Genomic DNA, 19,929 nt, shown 5'->3' on the forward strand with positions numbered 1-19,929 from the left:
TGAGGGGACAACCAGCCTAAAAGGAATGAGGGTCGTCGCTATCTCCAAGATGACCCAGAACAATTGCGATGTGACACGCAGCCTGAAAGGGGCTAGGGTTTGCGCTATCTCTAGGATGACCCGGAACACTTGCAATGTGACTCCCAGCCTGAAAGAAATGAGAGTCGGCGCTATCTCCAGGAACCCCTGAATACTTGCTTTTGACACCCAGCCTGAAAGGGACGAGAGTCGGCGCTATATCCAGGATGACCCGGAACGCTTTCAATGTGAAATCCAGCCTGAAAGGGATGAGGGTCCGTGCTATCCCCAGAATGACCAGAACACTTGTGATGGGACAACCAGCCTGAAAGGAATGAGGGTTGTCGCTATCTCCAAGATGACCCAGAACACTTGCGATGTGACACCCACCCTGAAAGGGGCTAGGGTTGGTGCTATCTCTAGGATGACCCGGAACACTTGCAATGTGACTCCCAGCCTGAAAGAAGTGAGGGTCGGCGCTATCTCCAGGCACCCCTGAATACTTGCTTTTGACACATAGCCTAAAAGGGATGAGAGTTGGCACTATATCCAGGATGACCTGGAACGCTTTTAATGTGACACCTAGCCTGAAGGGATGAGAGTCGTCGCTATATCCAGGATGACCCGGAACACTTTTAATGTGTCACCCAACCTGAAAGGGATGAGAGTCGGTGCTATCTCTTGAATGACTCGGAATGCTTTCTATGTGACACCATCCTGAACAAGATGAAATTCGTTGCTATCTCCAGGATGACCCGGAATATTTTTCATGTGACACGTAACCTGAAATGGATGAGGGTCGATGCTATCTCCAGGATGACCAGAACACTTGTGAGGGGACAACCAGCCTGAAAGGGATGAAGGTCGTCGCTATCTCCAGGATGACCCGGAACACTAGCGATGTGATACCCATCCTGAAAGGGGCTAGGGTTGGCGCTATCTCTAGGATGACCCGGAACACTTGCAATGGGACTCCCAGCCTGAAAGAAATGAGGGTTGGCGCTACCTCCAGGAACCCCTGAACACTTGCTTTTGACACCCAGCCTGAAAGGGATGAGGTCTTCACTATATCCAGGAAGACCCTGAACACTTGCGATGTGATGCCCAGCCTGGAAAGGGTGAGGGTCAGCGCTATCTCTAGGATGACCCAGAACACTTGTGTTGTGACACCCAGCCTGAAAGGGATGAGCGTAAATGCTATATCCAGGATGACCCAGAACATTTGTGATGTGAAACCTAGTCAGAATGGGGTAAAGGTCGGCGCTATCTCTGGGATATTTTGGAACACTTGCGATATGATATCCAGGCTGAAAGAAATGAGGTTCAATGCTATCTCCAGGATGACCCAAAATGCTTTAGATGTGACACCTAGCCAGAAAGTGAGAGGTTCTTCACTATCTCTTGTAAAACCCAGAACACTTGTGATGTGACACCCAGCCTGAAAGGGATGAGTGTCAGCGCTATCTCGTGAATGACCCGGAACGCTTGTGATGTGACACCCAGTCTGAAAGGGATGAGGGTCGGTGCTATCTCTAGGATGATCTGGACTGATTTCAATGTGACACCCAACCTGAAAGGGGTGAGGGTCGTCTCGACCTCTAGGATGACCCGGGTCACTTTCAAAGTGATACCCAGCCTGAAAGAAATGAGAGTCGTCGCTAAATCCAGGATGACCCGGAACACTTTTGATGTGCCACCCAGCCTGAAAGGGGTGAGAGTCGGCGCTATCTCTTGAATGACCCGGAATGCTTTCGATGTGACACCATCCTGAACAAGATGAAATTGTCGCTATCTCCAGGATGACCCGGAACACTTTTCATGAGACACTTAACCTGAAAGTGATGAGGGTCGGTGCTATCTCCAGGATGACCAGAACACTTGTGAGGGGACAACCAGCCTGAAAGGGATGAAGGTCGTCACTATCTCCAGGATGACCTGGAACAGTTGCTATGTGACACCCATCCTGAAAGGGGCTATTGTTGGCGCTATCTCTAGGATGACCCAGAACACTTGCAATGTGACTCCCAGCCTGAAAGAAATGAGGGTCGGCGCTATCTCCAGGAGCCCCTGAATACTTGCTTTTGACACCCAGCCTTAAAGGGATGAGGATTGGCGCTATTTCCAGAATGATTAGAACTCTTGTGATGTGACACCCAGCCTGAAATGGATGAGGGTCGGCGCTATATCTAGGATGACCTGGAACACTTGCGATGTGGCACCCAGCCTGAAATGAATGAGGGTCAGCACTATTTCTAGGATGACCCAGAATGCTTGCGATGTGACACACAGCCTGAAAGGGGTGAGGGTCAGCGCTATCTCTAGGATGACCCAGAACACTTGCCATGTGACATCCAGCGTGAAAGGGATGAGAGTCTGCTCTATCTCCAGGATGACCCGGAATAATTTCGATGTGACACCCAGCCGCAAAGTGATGAGGGTCATCACTATATCTAGGAAGACCCGGAATTCTTGCGATGCAACGCCCAGCCTGTAAGGAAGGAGTGTCAGCGCTATCTTATGAATGATCAGGAACACTTGAATTGTAACACCCTGCCAGAAAGGGATGAGGGTTGGCGCTATCTCTAGGATGACCTGGAACAATTTTGATGTGACACCAGGCTGGAAAGGGGTGAGGGTTGTCGCGATCTCTAGGATGACCCGGATCATTTACGATGTGACACCAAGTCTGAAAGGGATGAGATTCAGTGCTACATCCAGGATGACCCGGAACGCTTTCGATGTGACACACAGCCTGAAAGGGATGAGGGTCGGTGCTATCCCCAGAATGACCAGAACACTTGTGATGGGACAACCAGCCTGAAAGGAATGAGGGTCGTCGCTATCTCCAAGATGACCCAGAACACTTGCGATGTTACATCCAGCCTGAAAGAGGCTAGGGTTTGCGCTATCTCTAGGATGACCCAGAACACTTGCAATGTGACTCCCAGCCTGAAAGAAATGAGGGTCGGCTCTATCTCCAGGAACCCCTGAATACTTGCTTTTGACACCCAGCCTGAAAGGAATGAGAGTCGGCGCTATCTCTTGAATGACCCGGGATGCTTTCGATGTGACACCATCCTGAACAAGATGAAATCATCACTATCTCCAGGATGACCCGGAACACTTTTCATGTGACACGTAACCTGAAAGGGATGAGGGTCGGTGCAATCTCCAGGATGACCAGAACACTTGTGAGGGGACAACCAGCCTGAAAGGGATGAAGGTCGTCGCTATCTCCAGGATGACCCGGAACAGTTGCGATGTGTCACCCATCCTGAAAGGGGCTAGGGTTGGCGCTATCTCCAGGAGCCCCTGAATACTTGCTTTTGACACCCAGCCTTAAAGGGATGAGGATCGGCGCTATGTCCAGAATGACTAGAACTCTTGTGATGTGACTCCCAGCCTGAAATGGATGACGGTCGGCGCTATCTCTAGGATGACCCGGAATACTGGCGATGTGACACCCAGCCTGAAAGGGGTGAGGGTCAGAACTATTTCTAGGATGACAAAGAATGCTTGTGATTTGATATCGTTCCCTAAAACTCCGACCCGCAGGGGCTTAGAGAACGACACAGACACCTCTTCAGCTGAAACATGAATTCTTCTTTAATGGATCCTTAATTCTTCTTTTAATATGTCTCAATATGTCTCCTAATATCTCTTACAATGCATACAACAAGCACAATATATATCAGCATCATAATCTCTCCCTCTATTCCCTACCAACCCTAAGCTTTCCACAGCTAGGGCATACACATTTCTGACTCTCTCATAGGCAGGCTGGTGGTAGCACGAGGTGCTGCATCACTGATCATTCTGCAGGCATGTAGCATGGCACACTGCGCATGCTCAAGGAGACGTCCATCTTGTGAGTCTCATGACTTGGCTGCAAGCCTAGGCGCCATCTTGAGTCCACGCTGGCAACAAGCTTGGGTGCCATCTCGGTCCAGCCGAGTGAGCCCCGACAATTTGACTGTGTGCCTGAAATGGGTGAGGGTCGGCGCTATATCTATGATGACCTGGAATACTTTGATGTGACACCCAGCCTGAAATGGATGACAGTCGGCGCTATGTCTTGTATGACCCGGAATGTTTTCGATGTGACACCCAGCTGAAAAAGATGAAATTCATCGCTATCTCCAGGATGACCCGGAACACTTGTGATGTAACACGCAGCTTGTAAGGAATGAGTGTCAGCGCTATATCCAGTATGACCAGAACACTTGTGATTGGACAACCAGCCTGTAAGGGATGAGGGTCGACTCTACCTTCAGGATGACCCAAACTCTTGCAATGTGACACCCAGGCTGAAAGGGGTGAGGGTTGGCACTATTTCTAGAATGACCCGGAATGCTTGCGATGTGACACCCAGCCTGAAAGGGGCAAGGGTCGGCGCTATCAGCAGGATGACCCAGAACACTTGCCATGTGACACCCAGCGTGAATGGGATGAGAGTCTGCGGTATCTCCAGGATGACCCGGAATGCTTTCAATGCGATGCGACAACCAGCCTGAAAGGGATGATTGTCAGCGCTATCTTCTGAATGACCCAAAACACTTGTGATGTGACACCCAGTCTGAAAGGGATGAGGGTCAGCGCTATCTCTAGGATGACCCGGACTGATTTCAATGTGACACCCAGCCTGAAAGGGGTGAGGGTCGTCTCGACCTCTAGGATGACCCGGGTCACTTTCGAAGTGACACCCAGCCTGAAAGGAATGAGAGTCGTCGCTATATCCAGGATGACCTGGAACGCTTTTGATGTGACACCCAGCCTGAAAGGGATGAGAGTCGGTGCTATCTCTTGAATGACCCAGAATGCTTTCGATGTGACACCATCCTGAAAAAGATGAAATTCGTTGCTATCTCCAGGATGACCTGGAACACTTTTCATGTGACACGTAACCTGAAAGAGATGAGGGTCGGTGCTATCTCCAGGATGACCAGAACACTTGTGAGGGGACAACCAGCCTGAAAGGGATGAAGGTCGTCGCTATCTCCAGGATGACCCGGAACACTAGCGATGTGATACCCATCCTGAAAGGGGCTAGGGTTGGCGCTATCTCTAGGATGACCCGGAACACTTGCAATGGGACTCCCAGCCTGAAAGAAATGAGGGTTGGCGCTACCTCCAGGAACCCCTGAACACTTGCTTTTGACACCCAGCCTGAAAGGGATGAGGTCTTCACTATATCCAGGAAGACCCTGAACACTTGCGATGTGATGCCCAGCCTGGAAGGGGTGAGGGTCAGCGCTATCTCTAGGATGACCCAGAACACTTGTGTTGTGACACCCAGCCTGAAATGGATGAGGGTAAATGCTATCTCTAGGATGACCCGGAACATTTGTGATGTGACACCTAGTCAGAATGGGATGAGGGGTCGGCGCTATCTCTGGGATATTTTGGAACACTTGCGATATGATATCCAGGCTGAAAGAAATGAGGGTCAACGCTATCTCCAGGATGACCCGAAATGCTTTAGATGTGACACCCAGCCAGAACGGGATGAGGGTCTTCGCTATCTCTTGGAAGACCCAGAACACTTGTGATGTGACACCCAGCCTGAAATGGATGAAGGTTGGTGCTATCTCTATGATGACCCGGAACAATTTTGATGTGACACCAGGCCTGAAAGGGGAGAGGGTCGTCACAATCTCTAGGATGACCTGGATCACTTGCAATGTGACAGCCCACCTGAAAGGGATGAGCATTGGCGCTATCTTCAGGATGACCCAGAACGCTTTCAATGTGACATCCCGCCTGAAAGGGATGAGAGTCTGCGCTATCTCTTGCATGATCCGGGATGCCTTCACCTTCGATGTGACACCCAGCCCGAAAGGGATGAATTTCGTCGCTATCTCCAGGATGACCCGGAACACTTGTGATGTGACACGCAGCCTATAAAGGATGAGAATTGGTGCTATCTCCAGGATGACCAGAACATTTGTGATGGGACACGCAGCCTGAAAGGGATGAGGGTTGTCACTATCTCCAGGATGACTCAGAACACTTGAGATGTGGCACCCAGCCTGAAAGGAATGAGATTCGGCACTATCTCCAGGATGACGCAGAATACTTTCCATGTGACTCCCAACCAGAAAGCGATGAGGGTCTTCGCTATCTTTTGGATGAGCTGGAACATTTGCGATGTTACACCCAGCCTGAAAGGGATGAAGGTTGTCGCTATCTCTAGGATTACCAGGTACATTTGCGATATGACACCCAGCCAGAATGGGATGAGGGTCAGCGCTATCTCTCGAATGACCCAGAACGGTTTGATGCAACACCCACCCTGAAAGAGATGAGGGTTGGCGCTATCTCCAGGATGACCCGGAACGCTTGCGATGTGACACCCAGCTAGAAAGGAATGAGGGTAGGCACTATTTCTAAAATGACCCGGAACACTTGCAATGTGAACCCAGCCTGAAAATTATGAGGGTCTGCACTATCTCTAGGATAACACCGCACACTTGCGATGTAACACCCAGCCAGAAAGGGATTAGGGTCAGCGCTATCTCGAGGATGACCCGGAACACTTGCCTTGTGACACCCAGCCAGAAAGGGGTGAGGATCAGCACTATCTCTAGGATGAACTGGAACACTTGTGATGTGACACCCAGCCTGAAAGCGATGATGACGGGTCAGTGCTATCTACAGGATGACCCGGAATACTTGTGATGTGACAACCAGCCTGAAAGGGATGAGGTTGTCGCTATGTCTAGGAAGACCCTGAACACTTGTGTTGTGATGCCCAGCCTGAAAGGAGTGGGGGTCAGCACTTTCTCTAGGATGACCCAGAACACTTGTGATGTGACACCCAGCCTGAAATGGATGAGGGTCAGCGCTAACTCTAGGATGACCCGGAACATTTGTGATGTGACACCCAGACAGAAAGGGATGAGGGTCAGCGTTTTCTCTAGGATGACCCGGTACACTTGCCATGTGACACCCAGCCTGAAAGGGATTAGGGTAGGCGCTATCTCCATAATGACCTGCAATGGTTGTGATGCGACACCCAGCCTGAAAGGGATGAGGGTTGGTGCTATCTCTAGGATGACCCAGAACTCTTGTGATGTGACACACAGCCTGAAAGGGGCGAGGGTCGATGCTATCTCTAGGATGACTCGTAATGCTTGCAATGTGACACCCAGCCTGAAAGGGATGAGGGTTGGCACTATCTCCAGGATGACTCAGAATGCTTGCGATGTGACACCCAGCCTGAAATAATCAAAAATATTTCCTCACTTCCTCTCTTAGCTTTCCATTCAAACTTTGCTTAGATTTTCCTTCCATTATATGGAGTCCCTCTGGTATCTCCAATGCTCCCTAGTTTGGACATATTAGAGGAAACATATTTCCATTCTCTTTCTGTATTTGGCTGATCTTACTTCACATAATGCTCCCCAGGACTTTCCATCTTCTTACAAATGCATTATTTTGTTCTTTATAGCTGAATAGAATTCCATCGTGTGTATTTCCCATTATTTTGCAAACCATCCATCTGTTGATGGGGACTTAGGGTGTTTCCATATTTTGGCTATTATGAATTGTGCTGCTATGAACATAGGTATGCATATGTTGCTGTAGTTTTCTGATTTCAACCCCTTTGGAAAAATTCCCAGGAGTTGTAAAGCTGGATCATATGGTGGATCTATTCCCAGTTTTCTAAGAAATCTCCGCACAGATCTCCATAGTGGCTGAACTAGTTTGCACTCCCACCAACAATGTAAAAGAATTCCTCTTTCCCCACATTCTCACCAGCATTTGTTGTTATTTGATTTCTTTATGTTTGCCAATCTGACTGGGGTTACATGGACTCTCAGCATAGTTTTGATTTGCATCTCCCTGATGGCTAATGATGAAGAAAATCTTTTCATGAATGTATTGGCCATTTGTATCTCTTCTTTTGTAAAGTGTCTATTTAATTCAATTGCCCATTACTTGATTGGGTTGTTTGTTTTGCTAGTGTAGAGTCTTTTGAGCTCTTTGTAAATTCTGGATATTAGCCCCCTATTGGAGTGGTGACTGGTAAAGATCTTCTCCCAATCTGTAGGCTTCCTCTTTAGGTTCGTGATGGTTTTCTTTGACAAAAGAAACTTTTTAGTTTGATGCCATCCCATTTGTTAATTCTTGCTTTAATTTCTTGTGCTTTGGAAGTCTTATTGAGAAAGTTACTGACTGTGCTTATATGTTGTAGTGTTGAGCCTATGCCCTCCTCTAATAACTTCAAAGTTCCTGGTCTAATTTCTAAGTCTTTAATCCATCTTGAGTTGATTCCTGTGCATGGTGAGAGGTAAGGATTTAATTCCATCTTTCTATAAATGGATAGCCAGTTTTCCTTGCACCATTTGTTGAAAAGGCTGTCTTTTCTCCAGGGTATGAGTTTGGCCCCTTTGTCAAAGATCAATTGACTATAGGTGTGTGGATTTGTTTCTGTATCTTCTATTCTGTTCCACACTTCCACTCTATACCTGTTATTGTGCCAGTACCATGCTGTTTTTACTACTATTGCTCTATAGTATAATTTAAGTCTGGGATTGTGATGCCTCCTGCGTGATTCTTATTGCTGAGAATTGCTTTGGCTATTCTGGGTCTTTTATTTCTCCATATAAAGTTCATGATTGATTTTTCTAGGTCTGTGAAGAATGTCGTTGGTATTTTAATTGGCATTGTATTGAATCTATAAATCATTTTTGGCAGAATGGCCTATACGTAAGCATGGGAGTTCTTTCCATCTTCCAAGGTCTTCTTCAATTTCTTTCTTTAATGTTTTATAGTTTTTGTTATAGAGGTCTTTTATCTTTGGTTAGGTTTATTCCTAGGTATTTTATTGGTTTTGAAGTTATAGTGAATGGAATTGATTGCTTTATTTTTTTCATTGTGGATTCATTGTTGGTATAAAGAAAAGCCATTGATTCTTTAGGTTGATTTTGTATCCTGCAACTTTGCTGAATTTGTTAATCAGCTCCAGAAGTCTTTTTGTTGAGTTCTTAGAGTCTTCTAGATAAAGGATCATGTCATCTGCAGATAAGGATAACTTGAATTCCTCTCTTCCTATTTGAATTCGTTTGATGTTCTTCTCTTGTCTTATTGCTGTAGCAAGAGTCTCAAGGACTATATTGAAAAGGAGTGGTGATAGTGGGCATTCTTGCAGTTTTTCCCCATTCAATATAATGTAGGCTTTGGGTTTGTTGTATATTGCCTTAATAATGTCGAGGTATGTTCCTTCTATTTCAATTTTCTGCAGTGTTTTTAACATAAATGGGTGTTGGATTTTGTTGAATGCTTTTTCAGCATCTATACTATGATGATGTGGTTTTTGTTCTTGATTCTATTTATGTGGTGAATGACATGTATTGATTTGCATGTGTTGAACCAGCCTTGTTTTTCTGGGATGAAAACAACTTGGTTGTGGTGTATTATTCTCTTGATATGGTTTTGAATGCATATGCCTAGTATTTTGTTTATATTTTTGCATCTATGTCGGTTAAGGATATTGGTCTGTAGTTTTCCTTTTTTGAGATATCTTTATTTAGTTTGGGGATTAATGTGATACTGACCTCGTAGAACAAATTTGGGAGTGTTCCATATCTTTCAATTTCCTGGAACAAGTTATGAAGTATTGGTATTAGTTCTTTACTGAAGGTTTTGTAGAATTCATCTGGAAACCCACTTGGGTCTGGCCTTTACTTTGATGGAAGAATTTTTATCATCATTTCTATTTCTTTGTTTGCTATTGGTTGGTTTAGGCTTGCTATGTCCTCTTGGTTCAGTTTAGGTAGGTTAACTGTGCTTAGAAACCTATCAATTTCTTCCATGTTTTCTTGTCTATTGGAGTATAAATTTTTAAAATAGTTTCTGATAATTCTTTTAATTTCTCCACTATATGTGGTGATGTCTCCTTTTTCATTTCTGATTTTAATAATTTGAGTTTATTCTCTTTTTCTTTTGGTTAGGTTGGCCAGGGGTTTATCAATTCTATTAATCTTTTTAAAGAACCAGCTTTTTGTTTTTTTGATTCTTTGAATTTTTTATTTCATTTATTTCATTTATTTCTCTATTTCATTTATTTCTGCTCTCTATTTCATTTATTTCTGTTCTCTATTTCATTTATTTCTGCTCAAATTTTAATAATTTCCTGTTTTCTGCTGGCTTTGGGATTAGACTGTTGTTGTCTTTCTAGGTTCTTGAGTTGTGTCAATAAGATCTGTTCTTGGTAATTCTCTGTCCTTATGTGGGCACTCAGTGCTATAAACTTTACTCTTAATAATGCCTTCATAGTGTCCCATAGATTCTGGTAAGTTATGTCTTTGTTTTCATTTATTTCCATAAATGTCTTTATTTCTTTCCTAATTTCCATTCTTATCCATTCATCATGCAATATTGTATCATACAATCTCCATGTATTTGCATAGTTTTCTTTTTTTGAGTTTCCTGTTGTTGATTTCTACTTTCATTCCATTATGGTCTGAGAATATGCAAGGAATTATATTACATCTTCTGAATTTGCTGGTGCTTTCTTTGCATCCCAGGATGTGATCTATTTTGGAGAAGGTTCCATGGGCTGATGAGAAAAATGTGTATTATGTAGTTCTTGGATGAAATATTCTGTGTATGTCTATTAGGTCCATTTGGTTTATAGTTTTCTTTAGTTCTAAAGAGTCTTTATTCATCTTTTGCCTTGAAGATCGATCCAGTGGTGTGAGAGGCATATTAAAGTCTCTCAGAATTATTGTATTTGGGTCTACCTGAGATCTGATGTCCAGAATGGTTTGTTTTACAAATGTGATTGCACTCACATTTGGGGCATAAACATTTACTACCATGATATCATCTTGGTGTATGGTTCCTTTTAATAAAAGGAAGTGCCCCGATTTGTCTCTTCTGATGAGTATTAGTTTAAAGTCTATTTTGTTGGATATTAGGATTGCTACCCCTGCCCTCTTTTGTTCTCCAGTAGCATGGTGTATCTTTTTCCATCCTTTCACTTTCAGTCTGTGAATGTCTTTGGCTGTTAGGTGAGTTCCTTTCAAACAGCATATATTTAGATTATGTTTTTTGATCTACATTGCCAGTCTATGTCTTTTGATTGGTGAGTTAAGTCCTTTGACATTAAGAGTTATTATTGAAATATGATTTTTGCTTTCTGTCATCTGTTTGGTAGCTTTTTCTTCTTTACTTAGAAGCCCCTCTGATCACTTTCCTCTCTTCTCTGGTTCTGAAGTCTGATTCTTTTTTCTCCTTTATGGTTTATTTCTCTAAGTATTTTCTCTAGTGTTGGCTTTGAAATCATAAATTTTTTGAGATTTTTTTTTTATCTTGAAACACTTTTGTTTCTCCCTCAATTTTGAATAAGTTTTGCTGGATATACTAGTTTTGGTTGGAAGTTATTTTCTTCCAGGGTCTGAATCACATCGTACCAGTCTTTCCTAGCATTCATGGCCTGGGTTGTATAGTCTGGGGTGATTCTTATTGTTTTGCCTATGTATGCCACCCGACCTTTTGTTCTCATTGCTTTTAAGATCTTTTTCTTGGCCTCTATGTTAGTCATTTTGACTATTATGTTGTGTGGGGAGGTCCTTCTTTGATCTTGTCTTAATGGTGTTCTGTATGTCTCCTGAACATGAAGATCTATGTCTCTTTCCATGTTTGGGAAATTCTCTGAAATTATTTCTGTGAGAGATTACGGATGTCCCTGGTCTGTACCTCTATCCCTTCTTCAATGCCTTTTATTTGTAACTTAGGATGTTTCATGTTGTCCCAAATTTGCTGGAAGTTTAGGTTTTGATACTCTAATGATTTCTGTATACTGTTGACTGTGTTTTCAGTTTTGGATGTACTGTCTTCTAACAGTGATATTCTACTTTCCATTTCATCTAATCTTCCAGAATTTCTTTCTATTGCTGACTTCATTTCATTTATTGACTCATTTCATTCCAGACCTCTTTCTGATTGTTTCTTAGTATTTCAAGCCTGTCTTTCATCTCCTCTAAACTTGTTTTAAATCCGTTCATCATATTGTAGATCAAGATTTGGAACAGGCCTGTTTTTCTGATGTCTTCCCATCATTTGTGGGTAGTATGTTTAGTCCAGTCTTAGTAGTAGGAATTTAGAAAAGTCAACCGGTAAGCAGTACTTTTTTGAGTGGTGAGGTTTGGGTGATGGTGGAGTATCTAGGGTGATGGGTGCAGGAGTCAGGTAAGGTAGAGAATATAATTAGGTTGTAGAAGAATTTAAGTATAATAAGGTTGTATCAGGTTGAGAATGGGATAAGTTTAGATAGTAAGACTCTTGTATTTATTGGAATATTAAAGTATGGAGATGTGAGAAACTTTGTGTATTAAACAAAGAGATACAGTTAGAGGACAAAGAGAAAGTTTTGAGGGAAGATAGTACATAGCCTAAATTGAAGACTTTGTAGAAGGATCAGAAACAAATGGATAAAGAAAAAATAAGGTATAAAGGCTAACTATTATACATCATGTATAAACAACAACATTGACAAAAACAAAAATAGACCTCCAAGAGAGAACAAAAAGGGTTAAGAGAATAAACAGGATAAAAATAACATAAAATAAAATGAACTAAACACCATGTGGTATTGAAAGGCTCCATTTTAAAATTAAAATGATAGACCCCTAGCAACCAGCCAAATGTTGAGTAAATAGTTTCTTGCTATCTGTTGCAGTTAAAAAAAAATTACATTCCTAAGAAATATATAACCCCAGGTCAGCCCACCCTGTTCCAGGAACCTGCTGACCACACCTAGCATCTTATCTAACATTTGACCACAGAATGTACTGTTTGAGCAATTCTGTAATTTTTCATTGATGCATGCAATCTGGCCCAATTTCCCCCTAGCTTGCGGTTTTTTCCCTTTAAAAACCCCCAGTTCCAAGTGCTCCGGGTCGCTCTCCTCCGCTCCTGTGTGAGTTACAAGGCAGCCCCAGTGCACTGGCCCTTTAATAAACCTCCTGTGCTTGCATCAAGGAAAGTTTCTCTTGTGGATTCTTGGGGGTCGCCTATCCCGAGACTTGAGTGAGGGTCTCCCCCTCGGGGGGCTGGCCTTTCAGTATGAAGTGAAAGCACCAAAGAAACCCAAATATAAGTAAAAAAAAGAAGAAACAAAAGATTATCCCCCCAGAAAATCCAAAACCAAAACAAACCCAGACCAAAAAATAAAACAAACAATACAAAACAGCAAAAATAAAATATTAAGAAATAAATAAAAAATAAAAAATAACAGTCCTACTATATTACAAATATATGGTATATATGTCAATGTCTTATATTTGCTTGGAGCAACCCCTTGTGGCCCTGTGCAGGTATCATGCCTTAAGCACCCTTCTGTGACACTGGAGTTGAAATTGCCCACTCAGTACACACTGGCACCCACAGTTATCGCCGTGTCTGGTGGCACTCACTGTGTGTTCGCTGGGTCCCATGGCTCATCTGAGCTCATCCTGTTACCTGAAAGTCCAGTCTGGGGCTCTGATATTCTGGCAGGTCTTCAATATCCCACTGATTCTCTGCTCGCATGGTTAGCAGGTCCGCTTCCAGGTCCCTGAAGGTTTCTGGGCACTTCTGCAGAGGCTGCCTCTGTTGGGCAAACAGTGCCACTCAGGAGCTCAAGTGAGCTCACAACTTAAGATGTTGGAGCTCTATGGCCACTTTCAGACTCTAGGGCCAATCTCAAAGTGTCACGATCCCAGAAGCCCTGTTTGGGCCGGTGGCAGGGCAGCCACCTGCATCTACAGCCTGGCGGCCTCCTGCGTCTTAAGCTCACTTTCTGCTTTCTTTGTGTGTTGCAGTGAATCTCACAGTTAAGAGTTATTGGATTTCTTCTGCCCTAGTCCCCAAGTCTGTTTTGAGTCATATGCTGAATTTAATTTTCTTTATTAAGACACTGCCTTCTCAGTAGTTGAACTTAATTTGATTCAGCTACTGAGATATGCTGTAGAGTCTCTCTGTAGTCATTTTTTCTCCAGTGAGACCCTGTTTTAAAATAAAGAATAAAAAATAGGCTGGGGGTGTAGCTCAGAGATAGACTATTACTGGGTTCCATTCCCCATGCCTCAAAATAGGGAGACAGAGAGGGGGGGGAGAGACATTTATGCTCCTGCAAGTTTGGGCATTATTGGCACTTAGGAACTTGGTATTTGCATGTTGCATACAGAAGTCAGAATTATATTCTCATTCACTCTTGGAGCTGCAGGTGGTCATGTGACAGAGATTCAGTTAAAGGAGAAAGTCTTGGAAATGAGGGACCACGGAGAACAGAGAAGAGAATTCAGGAGGGTTCTGCCTGCACAGGAAGCCTCTGTGGCTAGAACAGGAACAGGAACCACAGACTCTTGACTTCCAGCCTCTGGGGTCATGTGCCCCACATGGCTTTTCCTGAGTCCTCCAGGGTTCTTGAGCTTCATTTTGATCACCATCTGCACTGTACTGTGGCCCTCCAAGTCCCTCAATCCCAAACACAGGTGCCAGACACCTGCAGTAAGTTCTTCCAGGACTCCAGACACAGCCAGAGCTATTTAAACTCATACTTCCAAACTAAATATATATATATATATATATATATATATATATATATATATATATATATTCTACCCTTCTCTCTGTTTTAATGTGCTTTCCAGAAACTTACTAGGATTCTAAGGTCCTTAGGTCATAAGTTAATCAGTTATCATCTAAGGGTGAAGATTCAGATAAACCTTGAGAAGGAGTGGGAGCTTGGTCCAGGGTGCAGTCTGCAGAGAACATCTCAGGTGCTCATGAGTCCTTCTGAGGAGGTAGCAGTGGTGGAGCTGGGAGGAAGGACACAGTGCCTGGGCCTTCTTTGCAGGAGAACAGCAAATGCTGCCTTATGTCCCAGTGAGTCCCCTGAGTCTTGTGTTTGGGGAGGACTGAGAGTGGTGCTGGTACAGGCAGCCAACTGGGAGAGTGGAAAGAATGAGGTCAGGGTGTTGGAGAATCAGGCAACAAAGTCTGGAGACACAGAGATCAGGAGATAAACTGCACAGAGTCAAGTCCTGTGCCAAAGCACCTTACAAGATGCTTCCCAGGAGCATGGGGGGAGGGTAAGGCTGCCTTGGGGATCTCCAGAAATGTGCACAGAACATGACCAATCCCATGTCCCTGACTTAAGCACAGCAGAAACATGCATGAATGAAAGAAAGAGTGAAGTAGTGGAGGGAAGAACGAAGCCAGGATGCTTTGCTCTGTGAGGCCTGAGTTTGTATCTTTTCAAGTGAACTCTATCATGTAAGCTGAGCATGGTGGTGCACGCTTGTAATCCCTGTGCTTGGGAGGCTGAAACAGGAGGATCGCACAGGTTCGAAGCCAGCCTCAGCTACTTAGTGAGGCTCTCAGCGACTTAGTGAGACCCTGTTTCCAAATAAAGGATAAAAATAGGTCTGAGAGTATAGGTCGGAGGTAGAAAATCCCCTGGGTTTCACCCCAGGACCACACACACACACACACACACACACACACACACACACACACACACTCACACACTATCATGTAAGGAGTCTAGCTGGGTTTAATTCATAGAAACAGAAAGTGAAGGGCTGGGTGCCAGGGGCTGGAGGCAGCTGAAAATGAAGATGTTTTCAAGGGTGTGAAAGAGCTCTGGGTGTGAAGTGTTTAACACCCCTGGATGATGTACTTAAGAATGACTAAGATGGGGAAATACTCTACCATGTGCATTATACCACAATTAAAAATTGAAAATAAACTAAAAAGTCATCAGGTTGTGTAGACTAGGAAAGAGTGATCCCATGTTGTTACTCTGGTGAGAACGTTTTTTTTCAGAAATAAAACCTCCCTCAGTTGTTTTTGGATTTTTGTTTATTTGGTTGGTTGGTTTGGTTTTTGTTTTGTGGAACAGCCATAGAGGGGTTTCATTCTGGGGATCTACTTTAAAGTGGGAAAGGTTCCCTACTCCTCCCTAAATCTGTTTTAGGAAAGGACTGGCCAGGACCCAGGTGAGGAGGGCGCCTGAATGGGGCCAGTGAGAAACCGGACCCTGAGAGGTGGGGGCTGGGCAGGGAGGGTGAGGCCCAGGCGCTGTCCAACCCGCCGCGGTTGCCTGGAGACAGAATGGGACGCCGTTGCCAGGAGACGGCAGAGGCTCTGGACCCGCACCCAGGATGCCAGGACCAGCACAGCCAGGCTCAGCCGGACACCAGAAGGAGAAGGTGGCGGTCCAGGACGAGGTCCACCAGAACCAGATCTTGCGCGAGCTGTACCTGCGCGAGCTGCGGACCCAGCGGCTCTACACGCAGTACCACGTGAACCCGCTGCGCAAGGGTGAGGCGGCGGCGGGACCCGAGGGCGCGCCCACCGCGCTACACTTGGGCGCAAACCCGGTGGCTTTTACTACTTTCGCTTCTGCGGTAGTTTTTTTCTGCAGGGATTTGTTCTGGTTGTTTGTACTTTGGTTTCCTTTCATCCGCTAAAGGGTTTCCCTCGGGATTAGTATTGACCTAGACGTCCTCTGCAGAGTCCGGAGGGGTGGATTCTGGGCGGCAATGCCTCCTCCTCTCACCGCGCAGGTCCAGCGCCATTTCCTCCCGTCCGGAGACGTCTGCGCCCCCTAAAGGCCACCAGGCCCCCTCCCACCACTCCTGTGACAGCGGGGGGCACCCCGGCCCAGCCCTCTCCCAGGTCCAGCACTGGGAACCGGCCTCCTGTCTCCCCCAGCGCCCCACGCACCTGCCAGTCACTGGGCCGCTTTTTCTCCATGCACCCGACCTGCCCCTTCGTCTGTTCTTGGGTGAAGGCGAAGGAGTGACAGGCGCCGAGGCTTCTCCCTGCTCACCGGTTTGCTTACTGTCCTCTATATGAACGAGGCTTTGCTAATAGAGTTGTAATAGCGCGCAGAGTGACATAAATGCACACATCTTAGTGTGCTTGCGCCTCCTCCCGCCTCTCCACTGCCTCCCTCTCCTGACCTCGCTTAGCTTTACATCAAGCCGGATGCCATGAATGTGGCCGGAGCCTGGCGAAGAGAAACCTCCTCTGTCCTCACTCCTGCAGCCCGGAATCCGGGGCTCAGAGCTGCAAGGTGGCTCGGGGCTCTGTCTTCTTGTGCACAGCACCGTCTAGCTGACCTGGCTTGGCTGCCCAACCTGTCTGCCTCCTGGAAACGCGCTGCCAACAGGACTTTCTGTGTCTGTGCCGAGCTCCAACTCCACCCATCAACCCACCTGGCTACTAAAATCTTACAATTCAGCTAGAGTAATTGAGGAACTGAACATTAAATTGTGTTTAATTTCAGTCGAATTCAACCGGTGGCCTGGGAGGGAGAGGCAGGATGGTGGCAAGTTCAAGGAGAACCCTGGCAACTTAGGGAGGCTCTGCCTCAAAATAAAAATTAAAAAGGGCTGGGGAAGTAGCTCAGTCATAGAACACCCTTAGGCTCAATTGCCAGTATTATCAAATAAATGGAAATAAATCAAGCAGCTGCTTGTGGCTAGCAGCCGCTGTGCTGGACAGCGTGCTCTAGGCTGTGGGTCCCAGGGTCTTGTTGACTTTGTTCCCAGCACCCAGCATAGAACCTGGGATGTGCCATATACGTGTCCCATGGGTGCCTGGTTTGAGGGGAGTCTTAGAGGCAGGGGCTTATGTTCTAATGTGAGCTGTGATGCTGTTTTTCTCTAGTTCACACAATCACCAGAAAGCCCATGTCTTGGCATGATAACCTAGAGGAACCTGCAGATGGTAAGTGCTGGGGTTTGGGAATAGTGTGAGACGGAGCAGAGAGGCAGCTAGCCAGAGAGAACTCTCCGGGTAGTGTTACATCAGGATCTTCTGCTATGATCCTGGAAACTGGATTCATACTAACCAAGCTCACAAGAGACTGGCATATTCACCCCTAATGCCCATTCATTAGCTGTCAAGCCAACAAAATGCCTCTAATGGTCTTACCATCACATTTATTCACTGAGAAAGCATTCAGGTGTTACACACAATGGGTTCTGAGATCATGCTAACTAAGTTTGAATCCTGGTTCTGCCATTCATTAACTGTGTGGCTTGGGCCAGGTGTTTATTTTTTTTTTAACATTTTTTAGCCCATTTCTTAGGGTTGTTAGGAGAAGTAAGCAGAATGACACAGTGCTTAGAACTGTATCTGCTACGCGGTGCTTGGGAAATGCTAGTTGCTATGGTTGCATGATTCTGGTGGGTGGTCAGAGGGCTGGGGCTGGGTGGGAGCTCCAGGCACAGTGAAGAAGAGGTACAGAAGCAGGCCTGTGAGCACCTGGACAGCAGAGCAGGGTGCAGGCTGATGTGGTAACAGCAGGGAAAGCCGGCCCCTGCCTTGGGCAGTGGAGTTGGGGACGAGTCACTGGGACTGGTGCTCACAGGCTGAGAGGCAGGTCAGGGGAGAGGCCAGGGGAGGGCCTGTGCAGTGCAGAAAGGCTCAGGGAGGCTGCTGGGATCAGCAAGGCCTCTCCCTGCCCAGCACCCTCCAGCTGCTCCTTTCCTCAGTGTGGACCACGGCCTTCCACAGCCGGGTCCCCTCTCATGCACAAATGTCCTACGCCCCATCCCCTCCCCCATGCTTCATAGGAGAAGGCCAGTGTCTGCCTCGCTCAGTGCTGCCTAGAACAAAGCACTTAGTACTCAGCCTGTTAACTGACAGACGAGTGAAGGTCCAGGCACCCTGGCTGGAGGCCCAGGCCAGAGGCCAGCTCACTCTGCCCAAGGAACCTACGGCCTGAGTAAGCGCCACTCCTATTAGTCCACTTTCTGGCCGCTGTCTGACTCGTGCCCTGTCTCCCAGCCAGGTTTCTGAATCTCATTCACCACGCTGCTCAGGGGCCACGGAAGAAATACCCAGAGACCCAGACCGAGAGTCAGGAGATCGGGTGGGACTCGGAGCCCTTGGTGAGTGCGGCTCTGGCCCTCGGTGCCAGGAAGCGGTGGCAGGCCAGGCGGTGGCCAGGAGAGCAGAGGGCCAGGCTGGCCTGGGACCCACTGGCTGTGCGCCTTGGGCAAGGGTCTGTGCCGTTTTCTGACTCAGTTCCCTTGCCACAAGACAGAGGCATTGCAGTACCCACCTACAGTGCTGTGAGGAGGAGTGAGTGAAGTGGTATTTGTAAAGTGCCTCGGACAGTGCATGGCATGTAGTGACTGCTGGATAATTGTGGCTGGGTGCTGTGATGTGTAGGGAGGAGCAGAGGAGAGCATGAGGTCCAGCCTGGGACAATTGAAGGGAGGGCACCAGCCATAAACCAACCAGAGCAAGGTCATGGGCCAGCCGAGACCAACCATGGGGAGGGTGCAGGGTCCAGCCTGGAACAACCAGGGGAGGCTGCGGGGCCCAGCCTGCAGCCAATCAGAAGGAGGGCATAGGGTCCACCTGGAAAAATGAGGGGGAGGAGCAGGCATGGGACCCAGCCTAGAACAATCAGGGGAAGGGCGGAGGGCGGCCTGGAACAACCAGAAGGTGGGCGTTCTCCTCTCTAGGTCAACCCAGAACGCAGCGACCACAGGCTGAACCACTTCAGGGTCTACAACGACATCACTCTGTACAAGGCCAAACTGTGGAGCCTGGGGGAAGATGTTCGCCACACGTAGTGTTCCAGCATGGGGTGGGCTGCGCCCGGTTCCCAAAGTGATGCTGCCCAGAAAAATAAATGCTCCCTTTAAGAAACAGAATCACAACAATCTAGTTATACATATCACAATCATGTCTATTGACAATTCTAGAATTGTGCAGCAGTCTGGACCAAACAGCTCCTGATGGAGCTCAGGATGCCTGCTCCATCACAGGGGCGGGTTATAGTCGCGGGGTGTGGGGGCAGTTCCCTGCAGGGAAGGGAAGGGAATGGAAGGGAAGGGAAGGGAAGGGAAGGGAAGGGAAGGGAAGGGAAGGGAAGGGAAGGGAAGGGAGGCA

General features: G+C 46.5%; 1 protein-coding gene across 1 annotated transcript; it reads left to right on the top strand.

Moving 5' to 3' along the window:
* Positions 1-16,175: 16,175 nt before the first annotated feature.
* On the top strand, positions 16,176-19,610 carry LOC308265019 (cilia- and flagella-associated protein 144-like; the record flags this gene model as incomplete). Its single annotated transcript, XM_080698649.1, has 4 exons — positions 16,176-16,335; positions 17,689-17,748; positions 18,814-18,917; positions 19,500-19,610. 4 exons carry the CDS (start codon positions 16,176-16,178, stop codon positions 19,608-19,610), a joined length of 435 nt encoding a protein of 144 aa, XP_080554775.1.
* Positions 19,611-19,929: the final 319 nt, after the last annotated feature.

The sequence above is a fragment of the Muscardinus avellanarius genome, assembly GCF_963383645.1.
Source record: "Muscardinus avellanarius genome assembly, chromosome: 7".
Lineage (NCBI taxonomy): Eukaryota > Metazoa > Chordata > Mammalia > Rodentia > Gliridae > Muscardinus > Muscardinus avellanarius.